Source organism: Cavia porcellus, unplaced genomic scaffold (assembly GCF_034190915.1).
Source record: "Cavia porcellus strain 051 isolate PalLab524CR breed Dunkin Hartley unplaced genomic scaffold, mCavPor4.1 scaffold_14, whole genome shotgun sequence".
In the NCBI taxonomy this organism is placed as follows: Eukaryota; Metazoa; Chordata; class Mammalia; order Rodentia; family Caviidae; genus Cavia; species Cavia porcellus.
In genome coordinates, this window is record NW_026947497.1 from 11,784,735 (window position 1) to 11,808,403 (window position 23,669).

The 23,669-nt window shown below is 43.0% G+C and overlaps 1 protein-coding gene across 43 annotated transcripts in view; it reads left to right on the forward strand.

Moving 5' to 3' along the window:
* The window catches only part of Ank2 (ankyrin 2), a 505,060-nt gene that overhangs the window by 209,446 nt on the left and 271,945 nt on the right, over positions 1–23,669 (forward strand). The window contains exon 1 of one of the 43 annotated variants that reach the window (XM_063260664.1): positions 17,046–17,297. The exons of the other annotated variants lie outside the window; for them this stretch is intronic. Coding sequence (XP_063116734.1) covers positions 17,247–17,297 — 51 coding nt within the window. The 5' untranslated portion in view covers positions 17,046–17,246. Of the gene's footprint in view, positions 1–17,045; positions 17,298–23,669 lie in introns of those variants that run through there. 43 annotated transcript variants of the gene reach the window in all.

A 23,669-nucleotide genomic window follows, 5' to 3' on the forward strand; every position in this document is an offset into this window, starting at 1 on the left:
TCTGTAGGGATAGTGCGAGAGAGGGATAGTGATGCCTCTGCTATTGTTCAACCAATTTTAAAGAGAGCAGGTGGGTGCAAGGTTATCTTTTAAACTGTTGTCCTATTCTTCTTCTCAGTGCTGTGTCCCATCTTCTACTATTTGTTGAGATTCTCCAAAATGCTACCTCTGTCTGTGGGAATAATATGTGAAGGCAGGTTCTCTCTTGTTTATCTACAATATTTTCCCAGGAAGCAATCCTGGTTTGCCTCTTTTTGCTACCATAGTTTGTGACATGTTGCTGTAGATGTTCCTATTAGTCTTTATAGACAATGTATTTGACTTTGAAAATCCACAAAAAAGAAGGAACAACAACAAACAACAACAACAAAACCAAACAGGCACCTTTGTATGGTTTAAGTAAACTCAGTTAAATCAGCATAAGAAATTGATCCTACTGTCACAGTTTTATCTCTAGTCTCTTGAGAAACTTTTTTTGAAAACTGGGGATACTTCCAGTAATTGTTCTATCAATAGTTCTTTTTCATCAGCTTTTTTTTCTGAGTGTGGAAGTTTGTTTTTCCTTCTTGATAAATTTTCTAAAGAGACATGCGATTATATATTGAAATAGGTTTAACATTTTCTTCCATATTTGTTTCTGTCTTGCCATGATTCAGAGCATGCTAAATTATAAATATGCTTACAGCTTTATTTCTTTACTGCTCATATTCTGTTCTAACTCCTGTTAATAGCAGAAACAAAACCACTGCTTATTTTCATCTCATTGGACATTGGCAGGACTTACTACATCAAATAAAATTTCTATTTCAATTTCCTTTTACTTGATAGGGAGGAACTTGGATTGCTACCAAGTAAGACAGTCTTTTGACTGGAAAAATTTTAACTTTTTAATATACTTGAGACAAATAAATATTACAGAGTATTTCTTTTTCTTTGAAATCATTAAAACTTCCCAACCTTTGAGAAAGACAGCCAATTTTCAAAAACTTAAAAGAGATGGCAAAATATGATTTAGCTAATAATATAACTAAATTTAGAGAGCAAGATCTTAAATCATTGGACTTGGTTTTTATAGATGTTTTTCTGTTAGCCTATAGACAGCTATCATCTTGCATGACCTGATTTGTGTTTGTACTCCTTAAAACAAAGACTTTGACTTCTAACATTTACTCAGTGAACTTGAGTTTCTAAGAATCAAGGGCCTCTGGTTTGTTGAGTTTAAATTAACTGGCTCCTCCTAACACATGGGAAGTTCCCTCAATTTGGTGTTGGTTTCATGGGTGTGTTATGTTGAGTTAGATTCTAGGGCATCACTGGGCTGAAAGGCAGTATTTGATAATGGAATTTATAATCTGAATAGACATTTCTATCCAAGAAAAATTAATAAGCTTCAGAAAAATAGTGTAAGTGCTGTACAATACTGGTAAATATTATACGAAATAATATAAGCACTGTGTTTTGCAAAAATAAATTCTCCAGTAGTCTGCAGCAGGCTAAGTGCTCAGTGTGACTTTGTTAAAATGGAAACTCCATTAATAGTGAGCAGCAGCGCTGAGCCCTGAATTATGGCCACTCCTTGAGCTTGAAGAAAGAAGGTAATTTTAATAGAGCAGTCCTGGCCATGGAACTCTAGGTCACATTTGAGGTTCGCAAACAGCTACGGAGCAGTCAGGACAGTGTGAATGCTGTGAGCCCTTGCTCTCTCTGACCTGGGTCAGTGCCAGGCTTATTTGATCCCAACTTGTTTAGGGATGTCTGTGACCTCCCACAGCACGTGTCTTCTTAATCCTTAGCTTATCGATGAAGCTCTGTCTCATATAATCTTATGCTTGTAAATTATTTCTAAAATAATTAATTGTAAGTTAATTGTAAATTGTAGTGAATAAACCTACAAAATAGTAGGGACTTTATCATTATTACTATCTTCTAAGTAATCAGGATGCTTCTTTTACCTTATGCAATGCTGGTATGAGTAATACAGGATGGAAATAATCTACAACATATATACAAGAGGACATAAGATTTTGAGTATTAGCTGAATAAGCAGGTTTTTTGGTTATCATATGTGCTATCGTAAGATTATATTATTTAGACATTGTTAAATTAGCGCTTTAAGGAATTTAATCTGGGTTTCTTCTTAGATTTTCAAATTCCTAAATGAGCGGGGTAAGTGCTCATTCTCCCTTCTTTCTCCTCCTTGTCTGGCCGCAGGTTTGTGTAGTGCTGTTTGTAGCTGTTCACAGGAAGGCAGCTGCTGGGGCTATTCAGTTTACCCCTGGCTGCCTTTATTTTTACCCAGGATTTAAGGAGAAGCTAGCCTCGCCTCCTCAGAGCGCATTCAGGCTTAAGCAGAAAGAAGAGGCATTGTGGGAGGGGACTGTAGAACCAGAGCTAAGCGTTAGGGTCTGTGTTGGTCCTGAGACTGTGAAGAAATGCTAAGTTAGTTGTGGACTGTCCTAGAATGCTTTTCTAAGCGTTCATAAGCAGACTTTTTAAAATAAGCATTTTCATGCAGTAGTGTAATAATTTATTGTAAAGCTAATGTTCACCCACATTTTAAACAATATTTCTGTGTGGCAAGTTGAACCAAGTTAGATGGCGATGTTCTAGATTTTATTTTTTAATTAAATATATTTTAAAATGATATATAAAAATTGTCCATATTTGTGTACCACATCATAGTTAAGTACCTGTATACACATTGCAGTGTTCAGCTCAGGTAAATGTATCTCTCTCCTGCAACACTTATCAGAGCTTTGTGGTGGGACAGACCTGGTGAAGGCCCATTTCCAGGCTCACAGATGCCAGCTTCTTGCTGTGTTCTTACCTGGTGGAGGTGGGGGGCAACTCTCTGGGGCCTCTTTTATAAGGGCCTAATGACCATTAATCCTTCTGGGGATGACTGCACCCTCATGGTGTGGTTTCCTCCCAATATCATCCTAATTCAAAAGGTCACTAATCTAGCATTGCTGTCTAATCATATGACACAACAGGACCCTCTTTCCAGTTATTAAAAAGTCAGTTGGGGCAACCAGGCCCCTCACATGTGGCAGCCAGGTATTTGTCTACTGACTATGTAGGGGGCTGCACCTGAAGCTGTTTTAGAGTGGATTGAAGGCATGTATAACCTTCAAGGCTTCTATGCTTAATCTGCAAAGGTAAGTCCTTGGTCCCCAGCAACAGGTGTCCATGTATTTTGACAGAATCCCTTGGTGAGATAAAGATTTACTGTTGGAATAATTTTCTGAGTCACTGGCTGTCATCAGTGGAGAAGTGAATTTCCTTCCCTTTACTGCTTTTTTCTAGTCATAATTCAAAGCTTTTTTAAAATAACTTGTCCACCTGTGAAGATAATCAGCTGAAAGAAAGTATTGTTTCTCCTGCAGATTAATTAATTTCTTCTCTTCAAAAACACTACTAAAAGATACTTTGGGTAGGCTGTCTATAGAAAAAAAGACAAGAATTTGGGAAAAATTACACACACATACATGTACACATACACATATTAGTCTGAGTTTCAGATATAATACTATTGGCAGTGGTTTATAAATATTTGAATGTTTTAAAAACTAAATTGCTTTAATCATATTCTATGTTGGTCACACAGAAAGTTTACATAATTAATTATCCTCATTCTGAGAATAGTGCTATGTCTTATATAGCTTTTAGATTTTTGTCTAAAGCAGGATCATTAATTTGGAAACCAGAAATGGAATTTTCAAGTATTCAAACAAGCTTCTTTTCTTCCTAGGAAAATTTAACAGTTTCCATTGGTGTATATCAGGGTCTATGAAAGTGGTCTCATTACTTCAAGCCTGCATCTGGATTATAAGGAGAGTCCCACAATATGGTCTAATATATACTTCAGATACCCATAATACACATTTCAGTTTAATACTTTAGGACAAAGGTATCCTAGTGTGCATTTTAGAATTCTTACTATGTGAAGCAGTATTTAAAATTGATTACAAGGTGATTACAAGGACCAATAAGATTTGGATCTCATTATATTCTTTATATTTTCTAACTATACAGCTCTTTGTATATTATAAGGTCACTTCTTACTCTTTCATAATATTTTTATATTTTCTGTAACATTCAGAAGAACCATATTTTAGGTAGAAGTTATTGTAGCTTTTATGAATTGCACAAGTGAAAACAGTTTTAAATAATTAAAAAAATTAGAATATGTGGCCCAACATGGGTCATCTAAAAAAAAGAATGTTTTTTCTTTTTTTCTTCCTTTTTCTTTTACTTGGCTATACCAGAGATTGATCCCAGGGAACTGTGTCCTAGATAATTAGAATCTTTTTGATACAAGTAATTATGAGTGTGATTAATACTTAGATTGGCTAGCATCTTTGATGATATTGGATGTTTATTGAATGTAAGCATGATAGTGCATATCTGTTTGATGGTAACTGACTAATAAACATTCAGTTACTATTTGTCCACCAATTATATGGCTTTATGGCTCTGACATTTAACAATGGGATTAATATTTTGCCTTTTCTCTTTAGAGTATTAATTTGATAATTTTCCCTAGGCCTACTGTACTAACAAGCAATTATGTGTACTGACCCTTAAATGACCTTGAGGAAAAGAGAGGTACCAATACCCATTTGGGTGATAGATGAAAGTGTCTGACCAATAATTCTAGTTCTAGAGGGAACTATCCACTTAGAATCTAAAATTTCATACTTTGTGTTTGAATACTCTATTGACAAACAACAACGAAAGATACCACAAAATTTGTCATGTGCCCTAAATGATATACTTCAGACATCATTTAGTGAAGACTCTCGGATTCTATTTGCAGCCCATGTGGCAGTTGAAATACTGTTTGATAATAGCATTAAATTCTCAGAAGGGTGGATTTCAGCAGTGCTTTCTCACAAAGCATGTGGTACTTTCTGAGCGTGTGCCTTTCCATTTTAAAGAACTGCTTTTTGTCTTAATCAAGAAACATTTAGTATATTTCATGTGGCTGTTTTCTCAGGTAGCAGAAGACAAAGGGCCAAATAAACTTGTAAAAAGTAATATAAATATATTTTCATGATAAATGTAACAGATTATTTCATATGCTGGGAGTTGTAGGTATGTTTTTATATCTAATTTCTGAAATACTTGAAAGTAAGTAATATAGAATTCAATGAGCTAAAGTATTTTAATTATGGACATTGAAACTTTGTGTCATACAAATATAATCTAAAATTCTAAAATCAAAACAGAAAGGTGTTTTTAGTAGATTTTGTACTAAATTCTTGCAAATTTTTAGTTAAACACCTTTGGATTTGTTTAGATTGCGATGGGAAAATCCTTCTTTGGCTATTTAGTCCATCTCATGGCTCAAAGGCCACCAGGCATGTGGAAAATTCACCACTCAGTGGATTTTACAGTGATGTCTTCTTATCTGGGGCCTGACTTTTAAAATTGTTCCCTAACTGAGTTTTTCTAGCAGGTGTGCACACCAGCTTTCCTGCTGCTAGCAGCCACTGTTGCACGCCGCAGCGATGCGGTCCAGTTTAGTTGCTCAATTGCCTGTAGGTTAAAGGCCTGTACCGCTTATTTTAGAGATGTTTTGCCTCACTGTGCTTCTCCTTCTTCAGGAATTGGAAGCCTTTTTAGACTCCTCCATAGTGCAAGAACACTTCACCACGGTCTCCTTGTCCTCTCCCTGCATAGATCCGGCTCCCCGTGCATACAGGTGACTGTGCCAGGGCGCTGGGGCTCATGTGGCCTGGAGTGGGTCTGTCACATGCACTTCGAGCACGCGAGACTGCGTGCCGGGCGGGGTGCACATGCGAAGGCGAAGGGCTCTGCGCACCCCAGGGCCGCGCCAGCTTTGTTCTCTAGCGACGCGAATCCCTTGCTTTCCCCACCCGCCAGCCCCGCGTAGCCCCTACACTGGTCATGATGGGGCTCAGTTGCTGCCAGGGAGCACCCTCTCCCCGCATTTGAGAAGACCCAGATGATCTTGTGCATTGAGGCATAGTGTGGCTCTTTTTTTTTTTTTTTTTTTTTTTTGTCTTTTTCCTTTTTATCGGTACCAGGGATCGAACTCACGACTGCCTGCTTGCAAGGCAGGCGCTTATGCCACTGAGCTAAATCCCCAGCCCCCATAGTGTGGCTCTGTAAGACATAAATTTTAATTTCAAATTGAAGGCCTCAGTCATAGGATGATAGTTTTCTTGTGCGTTGGTAGAGCCTTTAACTAACAAATAAAAATTTGTGGAGTTGAAATTTAAACAAGTTGAGGGCCTTCAGAGTTTGGAGGAAACACATCAGTATCCCCGAGTAAAGGTAACGATGCTTTGTTTTGCAAATTGATAAATGCGTATGTGAACACATTGCGTATGGTTGCGTATGTGAACACATTGCGTATGCACATGACTGTAACATGTGACTCCTACTGGTTTTCTCTGAGAGTACAAACTTTTAGGGTTGAACATGGCTTGAAATTTGGGGGTCCAACAGATTTATTTTATCCGAGGGCTCCAGGAAGTCAAACACTGCCCAAATCCGGGGAGCATTGGTGGCGCTCATGTCCCTGGGCTCCCAGAGTGTGGGGATCCTGGTAAAGCAGAGTGGAAGCCTGCCCGTGAGCGGGAGGACCTGAGTGCGGATTCCAAGAGAGGTCACTGGGGACAGCAACAGTGAGGACTGCCCGCTTCTCACACTGGCCGCCTTGGAGCAACGCCTACAACCAGTGTTTACTGCTCAGCACCTCCTCAAACTGAGGAGGGCTCCCGAGCCAGGGCTCCTGCTGGGCTGGGATTTGTCACCCTACTGGTGTCCCCAGGTAATTAAGCGGTGTTACCTGGGCTCTGGTGTGTGTTTGTGACACCTTAGGGTGTTCTTTCATCAGAACTGGAAAGCAAATTGCAACAGCTTTTGAAAGAGAAATATTGTGAGGTCTCCTATGGCTCAGTTGAGCTGTTAACATCCGTAAATCTCACAGAGCTGCTTGGTTTTATTTAGCAGTGTGTGTGTGGCTGTGTTCTCAGTCCCTTCCTAGCTTGATTTAGATTGCACACACATGCACCCCGCTCCCCTAGGCTTCCTGCAGGTTTTGTAGCCTGACTGCAGGGCTGCTGTGCTCGGCCTGTGGCCTGTGAGTTTCAAGTTTAGTGACTGTTGCTAATCCTAGGGAGGGTCCCCTTATTCACCCACATATCCCTTAGCTCTACACCTACAGTACCTTTACTGAATGTCTGGATACTGTGCAGTACAAAATATAGAAACGGGAGAAACATATTCCCAGTTCCCGGAGGAAGACACACATGTCCCTAAATAGTCACTGTACAGACAGAAGCCACAGTGATGCCAGCAACGCTCCACTTAATGGCACAGAGGAGGCCCCAGAGCAGCGGCAGAGGCAGGGCAGGAGTTCCTCGAGCCATGATACCCGAATGACCTGTGCTTTGAAGGGTATGTGTGGCAGGGCCATTTCTGACGGAAGGTCCAGTGCATTGGAGGATCTGCCCTGTTGGGTTGCTGTGAAATCAGTGAACCGCGATGTGTGGAGAATGTTCCCGGGAGGTTCTGGCAGTGGTGAGCTAGGGCGAGGAGGTGAGGAGTCAGCAGGGTGAGGAGGAAAAGGGCTGCAGAGGCAGGTGGAGCCGGCCTGCTGTGTCTCTGATTAAGCACTTGTGGCTATAGCTGAAGAGAGTGCTTGGAAAAGCTTTAAGAAGTGAAGCCACAGGGCCAGACTTCCGTTTTCTGTCTTCCGGGACTGCAGAGAATGCAGTCTGTAGTCAGATGCAGGGTTGGTTGGGGGATGCCATGGGGGTGAGTGCAGATGCGGGAGGAGTGGTGAGGAGCCTTGTCTGAGGGTGCTGAGTAGATGCCGTGGGCCATGGAGTTGCAGGGCCAGGGCCAGGGCCAAGCGTGTCCAGCCCCAGGGGTGATGGCTGATGAGAATGGAAGAAGGGAGGTGCACAGGGAAGATGACATGGAGGCCGGGGGTCCGGACAGGTTCAGGTGACCTCGGAACCAAGCTCAGGGCAGGTCGCATTCTAGGATTGTTTGCCATGGTGACACATGTGGGGGACAAAATATCGGAATGACCCTAGAGTTATAGGGGAATCTAAGCCAAGAGTATGTAAGATAGAGAGAAGCCAGGTGAAGGGAGTAAACTTGTTACCCCAGCACTCGGAGAGGCTGATGCAGGAAGATCACAAATTCAAGTCTCACTGGGGCAACTTATTGAGATTTTGTTTCCAAAAAAACAAGGTGTTGGGTGGCAGGTACTGAGGATGCAGCTCAGTACAAAGGCCCTGGGGACAGGGAGCTCCCCAGGTTGGTTTCTTCACATGTGAGTTCTGGGGACCGGCTGTGGCAGGCAAGTGCCCAGAGGACCCAGGCTCCCAGGACAGCGCCCCGTTGCAGAGCCCAGAGGAGCTGACTGCCGCGTGCTCCTCTTGGGCTCTGAGCCCCACGCTTGCTGTCCAGTCTACGTGGCCTCACACTCACTATGCAGCATCATGTCCTTCCCAAGCACACCAGAGACATCTGTCATGTCCTTCCCAAGCACACCAGAGACATCTGTCATGTCCCTGAGCAACCTAAAACACATCCTCGCTCCTGAGCATTTTAGTTCTTTCTCTTTGAGTCTTTCCCCATGTGTTGGAAGATGTGAGGCTGATAGTGTGCCCCTGGGACAGATCCTTCTTGTTGTGGCTACCAGATGCCAGCCTAAACTCTGTGCTCCTGTGTATGAGCTTCTGCAGGATGGAAGAACTATAAAGATACACAGAAACTGAAGTCATGAGTTATATCTTAACTGGGTGTGTTGTTTATTATTGGTCATAAAAATTATGATGAAAAAATTGGCTTGTTATTTTTAAACAGTCTGCATACCAAAGGCCCCTGGAGAACCTTTAAGTATATGTTAGCCTGGTTCTCTTCTACTATTCAAAATGCAGTGAATGTCACATAAATTCATGTCCCGAAAACATTTTAGAACACTCCAACCTTATATGATGAAAAACAAATAAAAATATGTAACACCATTTTAGTAGCTGATTAGCTAACTGCGTTGTGGAACACTTCAGTGTATTTTCTAGATTTCAGATACAGAGTTTGTAAGGATAAAAAAAGTGAAGAGAAATCACTCATACAAATGTAGATTTGTGTTACAGTGAGAATCAAGCCATGGCTAAGAGTAAATAGTCGGTTACAGTAAAGATAAGAAGCTATCACCTTAGGGTTAAGGAAACGGGAGAGGTACAGGCCAGGTGGGAGGTATCTCAATGAGCAGGCAAGAGAAGAACCAGGAAGAAAGTTCTGGCAGCCCACGTGGTGTGAGTGGATCGCAGAACATGCTGTGCAGCAAGGAGTGAGAGAGGAAGCTGTGGAGGGAAGCCTGAGGACAGTGCCAGCAAGGTCAGGAGAGGTGAAGAAAAGACATTTAAGCCCTAATTAGCCAGCAGTTTGTTATAGCATAGCCCTGCCGCCTGGAGAGCAGAATTTAAAAATTTGTTGACATGAGCCACCCAGTTAGCCAAATTAGTGCAAGCTGTGTTCCAGGTCTCCGGGGCAGGCGGCAGTGGATCAGCCTTGTGTGTGCAGGCTGGGCAAGGAGGACGTGTGCTCCAGGACAGATGGGTCACATCTTCAGAGGGACCAGTGCAGGTACCAAGAGCATCATGTGGTGCACCATCCTGGGAAAAGGCAAGGAGTGCATTCAGGGCTGGAGAGGTCATCAGGGGTAGAGGCTTGCCTAGTGTGAGCAAGACCTGGGTTTGATCCCTGGGAATGCATGTGTGGGCACATACATGCACGTGCACACACATACGAATGAGTAAAAGAAGGCATTTGGCCTTGGTCTTTGGCTTAGGTATGTGTCATCACCACCTGAATATTTTGCTGCCAAGAGAATTTGGGTAGGATAGAAAAGAGCTGCTCGTGTCTTTGCTGCTCCATCCCTTACGCTAAGCTTTCCTGTGAAAGGGCCATGTTTCTCTTCAACCTTGGTAGCACATGTGACTCATTACTTTTTCTGACTTTGAGTATCCAGTGATATTTCTAAGACACCACTTGCACCTTACTCCAGATCCACAGCCCTCCCGCTTCCTGGCTTCCCTGGGGCTGAGTGGCTGTGCAGCCTGTTGCCTACTGTGGAGTTCTCCCTTCTTTGTCTCTATTGCCTCCTCTTTTCTTGCATCTTCTTTCCAAACATAGCTTTATGTCTTGCTGCAAATTGACTTCATTTCCTGTGTCAACATTTGGTGAGAACAGTTCCCCATCCCACCCCAAGAACTGCGGGATACCCTGCACAACTTAGCATCTCTCCCCCTTGGCATCGTTTACTCTGAGGTTATTCATTCAGTAGAGATGCTCTGCAGTATCTGAATGTTTCTAACTCTGATGGAAGATGTGGATTGGGGTTTCACTCCATATAAACGTATACTTTAATTTCCTGTCTTGTTTCCATGAGGGTAGCAGTAACTGAACCATAGACCATTGGTTTATCCTGTGAGTTTTATCAGTGCAATTCTGAAATCAAGCAACACACAGCACCATGTCTGCCGGACAGACTGTGGCACATCTGCCCCTGCTAGGGCTCAGCAACCCTGTTTCTTGTGTGGCTTCCTTGACTTTGCTCGATGCTGCCACTGAATGCACTGAGTCTTTTGAAAACTCTTTAACATTAATTTTATGGTTTATGTCATTGACATCCCTTTCTATCTCGGTCCTTTCTGCCCAAGACAATTAGCCTCTGAGACATTTGAAATGCTTATGTTTAGTTGCTTAGTGAATCCTTAGTTGGCGTGATAACATCACATTTAATCACAGTAATGGTGAGGAACCAGGAGACTGTCATACCCCAGAGAAGTTCTGAGCTAAGAATGTCAAGTTAGATTTATTTAGAATGGAGTAACAGGCAGCATAGAGTCCTACAAATAAGACTGGGTTCATTTTTAGTTGAAATGAGAGCCATCTTGTCTTACAGTCCTGAAATAATGACTATTTTAGTGTATTCTGGTTGTGGCTTAATCACCTCACATGGATGCAGAGGTGGAGTCTCAGTGCAGCGGTGCTGAGAGAAGTGTAAGGCTATGCCTTTCAGCCAGAATGGGGCGGTTTCCAACCCCCGGCAGCCAAAGGCAGAGGAGGTCACATGGTAAACAGTGATTGGGACCCACTGAGATGAAGGCCGTGCCTCTTGTTAGGGGATGATACAGAAATGCACGCGGGTCCCCTCCTTGGTGCAGATCGCACAGTGTGACTAACCTGCTCAGGCTAACTAGAGAGCTCCCATTTCTCCCCCCAGATCCAGCTCAATCTGAAGCCAGCTTTCCTCTTTCCTTGATCAACTGGCATGTTCCCTTTCCCTGCTCCCTCCATCCTGGAGGGGTTCCTTGCCATCTTTGAGTGGTCATCGAAGCAACTTTAATCTCGCCCAAGTGTAGATAGGCACCTCTTCCCTCCCAATTCTAGTGAGGTCACACTGTGGGGCTGGCAAGAAGGGCAGGGCCCCTGAGCACCTGTTCAGGAACTGAGCACACCTGCACCTATGCCGTCACCCTGTAACTCTCAAGCCTGTGGAGAACTCAAAGGCGAGCTGCAGTGGGAAGCGGGACAGACAGAATGTGGCTTTTGTAGCAGTCTTGGGGTGTACAAGCCAGATCCCCTTTCCAGGGCATCTCCAGTATGGGGTGATGAATGAGCGATTTGAACATAAGGAGCCGCAGAGACAACAAACTCAAGCAGCATCTACAGCGGGATTCTCAGGGAAAATTATTTTTTGCATGTTGCACCAGAGTTCAGGCCCCAATCCATTGTTTTCCGGCTAGGATAGTTTTTGTGATAGCCAGGGAAGGTGAATATGAGATATTCTCAGAGGTAGAAGGTATCTGAGAGCATTTTCTTATAAGAAAGGATGGGGACCAGGATGTCAGAGCCCCTCAACTCAGCTGTCGAGGGAGGCTGTGGAGTTATTAGCAAGGACGAGGCCTGCACCGTGCTCAGCCCAAGATCAGTGTAGGACAGTGATCACTCTGAGTCCCCCGTCTCTTCTCTATTTTCCTTAAAGTAGCTACTTCAACTTTCATTGCTGTCTTCTTTTCCACCACGCAGAGTCCATGTTTAGACTGGTTATTGTTGCTGTTATTGTAAATATTCTCAAACTGGCATCTTGCAAAATGCTTGCCATATCAGTAACTTAGTTGACTTATTTTTAAATTAATGAATAAAGGAACTCTTCTTATCCATTGAATACCTACATACTTTAGAGTTCTACTAAATAATGCTGAAGAAAAAGAGTAGATATTTCTGCATAGTGCAGCCAGGGGAATCTGGAATACCTGGAGCCATCTGTGGAGTTCAGGTGAGACTTGGATTTCAACCCGAATTGTATGAATGATTGCCTGACTTCTCAGCTGAAGGTTACAGCCCAGAGGTCTACAAAGCAAGAAGAATGATGTTGTTTCCTACAGTCAGGTTTTAAACACTTTACTTTCTTGTTTCTGTGATAAGAAAGTCTCCTGAGTGCATTGCCAGGAGTTTCTCCCTTAGCAATTGCACAGAAAGAAGAAAAGAAGAGAATGAAGCAAGCTTTAGCTGTGTTTTCTGCAAATAGCTTGGCTTTCCTGCTGCTCACCAACTGTTGCCATGCCACGAAACCCCTCTTCCCATGGTGCCCAGGCCGCCTGGGCGCAGCATGCTGGAAGCTGCTGATTAATGCTGTTTGACAGCAGCAAAAAGGATGCTCTACCTTGGATGCCAGGTGGTTGCTTCCAGTTTTCTTGCTGCTGAAAAATCCATTAATGATGGGTAATATCTCTTCAATTTGAGAGGGGAAAAGTGCTTCACTGAAAAAGCACAAGTAAATTGGACCCAGTCTTATGGAAAATCCCAATCTACAGGGAGAATATTTGATGGCAGAGCTTTGAGGAAATTATCAGCAAATTCAAAATTTTTGTACAAATAGGATTTAGTCTGTGGTGACAGTGTGGCACTAGAGAATGTGCGGTAAAGAATAAAACATTTGATGTGCTTTCCTTTTCTTCCCAGAGTACACATATGGGAGGCTTGGAAGTTTAATGTGTGTGAGTAGTAAGAAGGTACTGTGTTTCATCCCTCAGTAAATATTTATTGAATTGCATCGAGTGCACCATTATGAATACTTCTGAACTGGATCAGTGCAAGTTCTGGGTGGTTCCCAGCTGTTAAAATACTCAGGGGGACTTTAAGCAACCTCTGGCCCTCCCTGTGAGCCCCAGAATTCTGAACTAATTGGTCTGAGGTTAGACCCATGATCTCAATATTTGATATGTGTGCTCTCATATGTGCAGTGCCAACTAGATTTGAGAATGAGGAATTGATATAAAAGGGAGTGAAATGATAGTAATAGGGGTCAATTCCTAGCAAATATGCACGGAACAGTGCTTTAAAATTATGTGTCTCTTTGGAAAGTATGAGGACTTAAAAGGAGCGAACATTTTACTAAGGCTGAAAGAAAAACTTAATGAAAGAAGTACTGTTTCAGTAGACATTAACTGTGCATCTCTTGACTGGTGGGAGTGGGCCTGCGGGAGGAGCACGAAAGGATAGGCCGGATGGAACGGGCATGGACCCCCAGGCCAGCTGCTGCACCTTGGGGACGAAAGAAGCTTGCGTGGGGCTGATGCCACTGTTGGAGCATTGTCAGGATTGGTAGTCTCAGCCCGCTCTGCCATGATGCCATGATGCCATGATGCCACGATGCCACAGTGAAGGGTGGTATAGTTCAGCAGTTTCCCCCTTATCACTACTGCCAAGACAACATGATAGAGTTGACATAGGTTGAACCGTAAAGCTTAGTACTTTGCTAGCCGTGGCTTGCGATGATTCCCAGATCCGAAGCACTGGTGATGTCGGTGGTCATTGGAGAGGCCATGGGTGCAGCCTCTGTGTCCCAGCCCAGGCCCAGGAATCAGGATCTGCATTTTAACAAGGTCTCCGTGTGCACACTGACGTCTGAGAGGCATTACTTTAGCATCTGGACTAAGGTAGTGTTATTTATTTCAGTCGAGGGAAGCAGATAGTCGTACCTTTGCAATAAATTAAATCTCTACTTGTCTGTGATTGTGAATTTTGAATAGCGTCGCTAGGCAATAGTCTTTGAATCAAACACTTATTCCTGTCACTTGATAGACCCTTGTATAATAATGCACTGAAGCATGATGGGTACATTTGAATTCATGTGGCTTTGCTCCATCTCCTGTCCAGTTCTAAATCCGTGACAGCCTTTCACATCGATCCTGGCAGTGTTTCCGGTGCCTTTTAAATGGGTGCCTCCCCACACCCTGAAAGCCCTGCGTCCGTGCCCTGTGCACCTGCCCTTCCACCCGGAGCAGGGAGGCTTGCGGTGGGTGGGGGGAGGCGCAGGACCGGGGTGCAGCTGTCAGAGGTACCCCAGGGGCCCAGGCGGCGGGCAGGACTCAGCTCTTAAGCGGTGTCCACCTCGGCGTGCGGATGGAGCGAGTGGCGGCGAGGACACAGTCGGGCTCACGGGCAGCGCGCTGCATGCCCCCCAGCGCTGGCAGTGCCTCCTGCCGCGGACACACGGTGTCCAGGAGTAACTCAGAACACTCCTGGTCCTAAAAGGTACTAGGTTAGCCCACGGTTAAACACCTTAGGCTGATCCTTAGCAACAAAAGGTAAAATGGTTTCGATAAAACTCATCCGTCTTCGTGGTACTTAGAATCCCTGCGGCTGCCAATCAGCGCAGACACCCCAGACCCCGCCCCAGAGGCGCCCCAAACCCTGACTCACGAAACTATCCCAGAGTATTGTGTTGGTGGTGTTAAGAATATTTTACTTTGGAAAAATAACATTGCTCTTTGGCATTATGCTTTTATAATTTTCTTCTCATGTCAACATTACCTAAAACCCAATAATCTATTTACTATCTAAACTTAAACCATCTTAACAGCCGGGGATTTAGCTCAGCGGTATTAGCGCCTGCCTTGCAAGTGCACAGTGGTGAGTTTGATCCCTGGTACCATTAAGAAAGAAAGAAAGAAAAAGAAAGAAAGAAAGAAAAAAAAAAAAAGAAAGAAAGAAACCGTCTAAAGGAGACGATGTTAGAAATATCTTGTGTGCCCTGCAGATTCATAGTTTAAATATTAACATGTGATACCCGTTAGATTTGATTATTGATCATGTTCCGTGTTTGTAAGGTGTGCAGTACTAATCGTACAGTTTTTATAAGAAAACTGTAATTTATTATTTGACTACTGGCGTTGGAAGTCTTCCATTCTGTTCCATTTTTTTCTTCCTTCCTCTATTTTTCTTCCTTTTCTTTTCCTGGTACTGGCAATTGAATCCAGGTCCTCACACTGAGCTCCATCCCCAGCCCTTTTATGGTTTGGAGATCCAGTCTTGCTGAGTTGCTGAGTTGCCCAGGTTGTCATCCTCCTGCTTCAGCCTCCCAGAGTGCTAGTGTTATAGGCACGTGCCCCCACTCCTGGGGCTCATTTACGCTTTGTTTGAGACAGTGTCTTGCCATGTGGCCCAGGCTGGCCTCAGGCTCCTGATCCTGCTGCCTCGTCTCCTGGGTGCCAGGATGACACACCTGTGACATCAAGCCCAACTCAAAACTTTTTTTGTAGCTACTTACTGTTAGGGAGAGGAAAGATGAGGGAGATGGAAAGGGAAAAATGGGAGGGAAGGAGGGAGCGGAGAAAAAGGGCAAAACTTAGTGACAGTCTAAGTACTATGAGGTGATTACTTGGCTGGGGAGTATTGCATAAAAATTGTCCTGTTATAAAGCTTCTACAGCGGTATTAGGAACTATTTTATCTTAGTTCAGAGTTTTTATAATGTTCAATTTAATGAAATTTTGCAAGTAGACTCATTAGGGGCTTCATTACATTCTCATATAAAATGGAGAATTATATTTATGTATAAAATTTAATATTCAGTTTGACAAATTTGAAATACCTTTTGACAAATAAAGGAGAAAATACATGATTTGTTAATTTTCTATTTGAGGATTTATTATATGATCAAAAGGTAATTGAATAACCTTTATGTTTGTATCACTTTATCTTTTTCCCTAATTTTTCATCAAACAACAAATGTTTTGTAACATTTTAGCTTTTGTTGTATTCCAAGTCAATCTTATATAATCAATCATGCAGAGTTTTTTTTTAAGGATTAATGATAATTCAATCTCATTCCTTGTTTTTTAAAGTTACATATAACTCAGAAAGATTTAGATATTTTTAAATAACTAAAATTTAAATATACAACATAATATTTAAAATTCTAAGAATAAAAATGGTTCATCTCACACTTTACTGAGGCTTTCTTGGAAACATTTAGTACTGACTGTAGTAAAAGTCATATAATTGTAATATACTCTTGCCCACTAATTCCCGGTGTAGCCATTTGTCTTATAGAAGTAATTAGAAATGTGAACAACGATTTATGTAAAAAACTTATTATCTCCTTATTTATCACTGGTAAAACAAACCTAACTCTTAAGCTGAAGGACGCAAGTAAATATATTTTAGTGAATCCTTATGCAGGAAAATTCAGCCTGCTAGATTAGTATTTTGAAAAAATATTTAGCATAAAGATATTTTCACCATATCCTGTTAACACAAAAAATAGAATACTATAGAGTCAATTTGGATAGTGGTGAAAATTTGCACATAAACCAATTTGAACATTAGTTGAAATCATCAAAATTAACAGTGCTCATGTCTGAAAAGTCAAATTGTAGGTGATTCTAATTTTTTCCTAATTTTCTGTATAGCCCAAGATATTTTCAGTAAGCTTGTGTTTTTATAATTAGATAAAAGCATTCAAAGAGTGTAACTTTAAATATCTGAGCTAATTTAAAGGTTCATTTTGCTTATGAACAAGTAGATGGACCAAATGAGCCTTTTGCGTCCTGTCTGTTCTGAGGACCAGCTGCCTGGCCAGAGTAACCAGTAACCACTAACCCGATCCGGAGGGCGGAGGGAAATGGGGCCTGAATAAGCTGTGTCTCGGTGCACAGCTGCTACCGCCAACTAATGGAGCTGTTTCCTGAGATCAAGCTGTCCCCAAGGATGGCCGTGCTCTACTCTGCTTGTGTGAAAATGTTGTTCACTTCTACAGCTGGCTACTGAATCACAGCCAGCAGCTGACTGTCCAGCTGTTCCCCGGGACAGTCGCCCGAGCCTGACCTTCTCGGGAGCAGCCCTGTGCAGTTCTAGCCGCTCCTGTTTCTGGACGTGACAAGTACACAAAGTAGAAAGACCATTATGGAGGCCACCCCGCCCTGGGTGCCCTTGGTGCGCTCACCTGGATGCCAGGTGAGTTTTCAATCTGTAGAGGTATTTGTCTGTGGAGTGGGAATCACAATGGCTTTTTCAGATGAGCTCCGGTAAAGGCTGGAGGAACAAGAGTGGGAAAGGGCGACTGTAAAATATTAGCTGTTGGGGGATGATAGCCACATGTGTCCTGCAGTGCCTTATTCTTTTCAAGGGCATAGTGAAGTTAGGGAGACAGGGGAACACCAGGAGTTCTCCCCTGCCACAGTGTGCCTTGGGCTTTGTGTGACTGTGTAAAATGACCTCAAAATGGGCTGTCACTAGCTGGCGGCTGCTGTTTATTATCACCACTGAAAGGGACCTTGTGTGCCAGGGGCATATTGAGCTAACGAGCTTGATGTCATTGGCAGGAGTAGTGCTTCCAAAAGGCAAGGTTGCCGAGGACTCTGGGTGACACAGTACTCTCAGCAGAAGGGGTGCTGCAGGCTCCCTCCTAGTGGGGCCTGAGGACATAGGGTCAGGAGAAGCAGCTGTGAGCTCCCAGTGACTTAGGGTGAGGGCCTGAAGCATAGGAATAATACAGGCGAGCTGAGATCTTCTCTTTTTAAATTCATACTTTATACACAAAGAAGGTTTTTAATTTTTAAATGAGGACTTTGCAGTTTTGTTTCGAAGATGGAAAGTTGCAGGTTCTGTCATACAATCTATTTAACTTTAAAGAACGAAATTAGGGCATGGCTAATGGAACCGTAAAGAAGTTGCCTTGTTCCCAAGCCTTTGTGAAGACACTGAAAAACACTGTTGGTCCAGGGCCGTCCTCAGGAGGAGGAGCACAGCTCACGGCTGATCTCACAGGAATTACCAAGCCCCGTGTGCTCCCACTGGAGAGGCCCCGCGCCGTTTCCTGGATACGGGATGGCTGGTGCCGCCCGCTGCCTCTGACACACTCAGGCTCTACATGGCTGTGGGTGTCCTTTGGTGCCTCCCCATTTCTGTGTGTCCCTCCCTGGAGCCACTCTCAAAATTGCTTCCCCATTGTTCTTTGAACCCAGGGCCTTCGCACTGAGCCATATCCCCGACACTTTTCTATTTTTTATTTTCAGATAGGGTCTTGTTAAATCAGTAAATCACTTTGGTTGGGCTTGAACTTGGGATCCATCTACCTCAGCAGGCTGGGATTACAGGCATGCACCACTGTAATTCACTGTTTTCTAAAGCTTAGTTTTCTTTTCTAGATTTTAAGTTACTTGAAGACGGGAATGTTAACTTATGTGTCTCAGATTTGTTTCTGTTCAGCAGAGGACTGGTTCCATTTAAGTCAGTGATTTTTACACTAGTGAAGGTCAAGGTGATTATTTCTTCTTTTAGACATCCAGCATTTGTGCTGACCTCTCATGTATCTGGCTCCTTGCATGCTTACTGAAAGCCAGCTGCTCAGAGCATATAAACGCTCACCTTGGACCTGGCTTTTCCTAGGGCCATTCTTTGCCCTTTGTATGTCACAAATACTGCAATCCAAACAGAGGAAAAATAATCAAATTTAGTAAATGAGGAAAACATACTGCAGCTCATTAACTTAGAGGAGGAGAGCCAGCTGCCGCTATGACACTGTTAATGCCGTGCCTGTGGGCGCCGCGCTGACTGACCAGATCAGGACCCTCTGAGGAAGCTCGGGAATCAGGGCCCCTGGCTGCTTGGGCTTTGTGGCAGATTAGTCTGTACTGTCCTCAGGAGGAGGAGATCTGGAATTGGCTTTGTTTCTGAGAGTGGTTTGTCCTTTCACAGGCAGGGTCATGTCAGTGTGGTGTCACTAGAAGAAACCGGGAATGCAGGAATGAATAGCACAGCCCTGGAATCTTATAGATGGGCTGGGGTTTGTCCCATGCAGTCTGGGAGGCCTCCTGTCCATAGTTTCAAGAATGTGCATGAGTATAGGGGCCCAGGCTTCTCTCTGCAAGAGGTCAGGCTTTGTGTCACAGCGCAGAGGCCTGTTCTAACGGGAGCTGTGTCTGGTTTTACACTACTGTGAATCATGAGTGACCAAGTTATATAGGCAAATCAGTGTCACAGCTCCACACTTCCCATGTCATGGAATGCCTACACCCGGGCATCCTGCAGGCCACCCTAGCCCTACCAGGGAAGCTCAGGGACCCTCTGCTTTGAAGGGTTGTCCTGGTTGTGGGGCTCGCCTTCTCACCCGTCTTCCAAACCCGCTTTGTTACCTGCAGTTGGTTGATACGAAACCTGAGTTTGTTTTCTCCTCCATCCTTTCCTCTGTGTCTGTGGAAATGCTTTTGGAGACAGGCTTCCCAGGGAGGAAAGGCAAAGGGAGTTGGAAAGAAGAGAAACCGTGAATGTTCTGGAGAAGGCAGGCAGAGTGGGAGGATGAGGCCGGGCGAAGGAGAAGACTCAGACAGGGGAGGCCTCAGGGAGGTGATGGCAGCTGCGAGGGCATTTGGCCTGCAGCGAGCCAGCAGTCCACGCTCCCGATAGGCTTTGCTTCCAGAATGTATTACTGTTAGCCTTTGGAAGTCTTATCTTTTAAAAATCTATTTTACAGAATTTGTACTTCTTTTAAAAAATTATAATTGTTTCATCAACTCAGATTATCCTCTCCCTCTCCTCCTCCCTCCCTCTCTCTCCCCTGATCTATCTATGTATCTGTATCACCTATTTTTGAGACAAGGTCTGGCTAAGTTGCTCAGGCAAGACTTAAACTTGCAATTTTCCTGTCTCAGTCTCTCAGAGTGCTGGGATCACAGGTGTGTGTCACCATGCCCAACTATCTCACTTTTCATTAGTCCCACTAATGGGAGCTTACTGCATCTTTCTAACTGCGGAAGGGCACTCCAGTTCACATTCTCGGCCTCCAGCCTGAAAGGTCTCCCCTCTGCTTGGTTGTTAGTTCATGCCGATAGCGCCGCCATCCAGCGGTGTGGTCTCCATGCCAGCTAGAATGACTGGGCGTTTCCTTCCAGTTAATAAAATTGGCTCTGTTTAGATGAACTAATCACTAATTCAACTATCTCGATCTAAAGTCATGAAAGCTGCATATTCAATAAAAAGAAAAATTTGTTTTTTAATGAGAGAAATTTATTATCAAAGACAATCCCTGGGGAAATTTTTGTTTGTGCTGTTCTCTTGCTTTGGAATCAAGATATTTAGATGATGTGATTATAGATTGTGCCTTGCCTTGTTTCCCCTTGCTATATACCAGAACTCCACAGGCTGGTAAAAAGGACGAAGTTGATTTCTTGTGGCTCTGGAGGCCGGGAGTCCAGGGGGGCGAGGGTCTTCTTGCTCCCTAGTCTTTTGGTGGAGGGGAAAGGGCAAGAGGGCAAACCAGGTGGTGTGTCCAGCTCACATCACAGCGAGCCTGCTGTGGCGACCACCCTCCACTCCCGCAGGAAGGACGGTAATCTGCGCAGGAAGGGGAACAGCGACCTAACCTCTTCTGACCAGGCCGGCCCCTACCCTGCACTGAGGACTGAGTTTATAAGAGATGAGCTTAGGGTGAGCACATTCAAACCATGTCAGATAGGAACCACCTTCCTGCCAAGAGATTGCTTCTGTTATACAAGGCAGATACATCAGAGTTGGCGATTTAGCTTCAAAGAATTTTACATGGTAAGTGACGTATGCTTTTTTTTTTTTTTTTTTTTTTTTTTTTTTTGGTACTGGGAATTGAACTTAGGGCTTTGCACTTGCCAGATAGTCACTGTGCTGCTGAGCTATGTCACTGGACCTGACATGTGCTTTATTTAGGGTGGTAAAACTGCACTTATCAGTAAAGTGCAAAACTAACCACTTATGTCAAGATTCAGCTTAGATGTTACTTCTTTAGGGAAATTTTTCAACTTATAATTATCAAAGTTCAATGATTGTATTCTATACTTTTTCTTGTCTTGCTCCTTGGAAAATAAATACCTGTGTTTTACTTAGTTTTACTTGACTGCTTATATGTCCAATAATTAGCATAGAGGCAGTGCATCCTAACTGCTCAAATAAATATTTACTAAACACATAATACACAAAAACATGTGACATACAAAATTTTTAAATTTCATATTATCTTGAACCTGGGTTTGCATGATCTATATATTTTGCAGTAAGTGTATACAATAACTTGGTTTCATTTGGTAAAAAAAAATGCTTTGCTTCTTTAGAATTGTATTTATTTTCAGATTTTGTGTTTAATGTATTATTTATTTAATGAATAGTTTTATGTAGCTAATCATAAAATTCATAATAGTTAAAAAGTAATGAAATTCATTTAATCTTTCTTTCTTTCTTTCTTTCTTTCTTTCTTTCTTTCTTTCTTTCTTTCTTTTTGTAACATAGTTTTGCTATGTCATTCAGAATGGCCTTGAACTCGCTATGTAGTCTAGGCTGGCCTTGAACTCAAAGTGATTATCCTACCTCAACCTCCCAAGTACTAGAATTACAAGTGTGCACCACCAGGCCCCATTTGAAGCATATTTTGTTTTAATGCACAACTTTCCCTTCCATTTTATCCATTGGCTTTTGGAAAAATCAATTCAGCTTCAGTATTCAAACCACACATGAAAATATGCCTCTATTGTGAATAATTGTCTGTTGAGAATATTATGTAAATGAGAAGAGAAAGCATGCTTCAAATATCCTGGCCAGATACTTTGCATCTTTTGGATATTACAGAGCAGAATGCCTTTATAATTTATTTTTACTTTCCTCTTATACTGTGTATATTTATGTTCACTATTATGTTTCCCTAAAGAAAATAATGTGTAAATTTTGACCTAAAAATCCTCCCATCTTGATGAAAGTGGTCCTGTTAGCTCATCTGTCTGTAAGTCATTTGTAAGCGTGGGATGTACCTGGTAGCTTGGGCCCCCACAGTCCATCTGGCCCTTTCTGGAGCGCATTGTGTCTGATTCTTAATTCCTTCTTAGGCTTTGCTTCTGGCTTTTAATGACATGCTCTTTTAGGTACAAACATCAGACCTTCCATTGAGGGGCGCAAGGTGTAGGAGAGGAGGGTCACTACATATTTGTCTCAGCAGCCCTCGGGCAGATCAAACTCATGTGGGTGCCAAAGTTCAAAATCTCCTAACACAGCCAGCTCTGCAGGAGGATAGGCATTTAAGTAACACACAGGCTCCTGTGTCAAAAGCAGACAGACAAGAACAAAACCCAAAACTTGGCGTCAGTGGGTTGATTCATAGTGCCATTGCTGCTTATGCCAAATTAAAAAATGTCAACTTCCTATTAGAGCAGTTAGCCAACTGCAGGTATTTACAATATTTTTATTTGATGTTTGGTATTTGGAATCAGTTCACCTGGGCTTATTTTTTTCTGAGAATGCTGCTAGCGCGCATTGAGTTTGTTTGTGGAGTGTAGATGCTGTAACTACTCCTGGGAGCAGCAGTTGCAAGGAAATTGGACGTGTTATGCATGGCTTGGCAGGGAAAGTGTTAATTTTGCCTGGTTAATTTCACTCTGGTGATGGCAGGGTGAGGTTGGAGCTCGTCTGTCTGTCTGCAATGCACCATTCCTCCTGGGACCCTGCTTACATAGATTTGAGACTGCTTTCTCTAATGCGTGGCTTTAGAGGTCTTGCTGGACTAGTAGTGGTGATCCAGCTGACCAACTGGGGAAGAAGAATGGCGACAACAGTACCCAGGAGACTCCTGCCTCCCTCCCTCCCCTGCCCTCCTCCTGCTCTTCTCCTTTTCCTCTTCCCTTTCCTCCTCCTCTCCACCTTTCTTCCTTTCTTCCCTCTGTCTCCCCCCTTTTTTCTGTACTGGGGATCGAACTCCAGGCCTTCACTCTGAGCTATATCTCCAGTCTTTTTCATTATTGTTATTCAGTTCCGAGATAGGATCTCACTAAATTGCTCAGGTTGGGCTTGAACTGGCAGCCTCCCTGCCTCAGGCTCCCAGAGCAGCTCTGGGATTATAGGGTTATGCCACACACTCTGCTAATGCAGGTGATTTTTACAGATCAACCTGAAAGGGGTGTGCATTTCATCTCCTTGTTTTTGTGACCTTTTGTATTGTCAGGCCAAATGCAAACTGCTCAGGAATGAAGTTGCCCATGGGATGTTCATTTCCCAAAAATGCTGCTCTATGAAGGAAGTTCTGGGGGGCAGCTCTCTTGCCCTGCTGTAGTAAGAGAGTGCTTGTGATTGGTGTATTCCAGCAAGAAGGAAATTATCCTTAGAGTTGTGGTATTATGAATATGTTTATTTTTAAAAATGAAAACCAAACACTATTAAATCTATCACTGAATAAATCTAGAAGTATTGCCTTAGAAATAGAATAGATACTATAACATCTCTAGAGTCTCATCTTGATGCTTAAGAAGATATTCTTGATAGTGAGACCCTGTCTTAAAAAAAAAAAAAAAGAAAGAAAAAAAAAGAAAAAATTGCTGG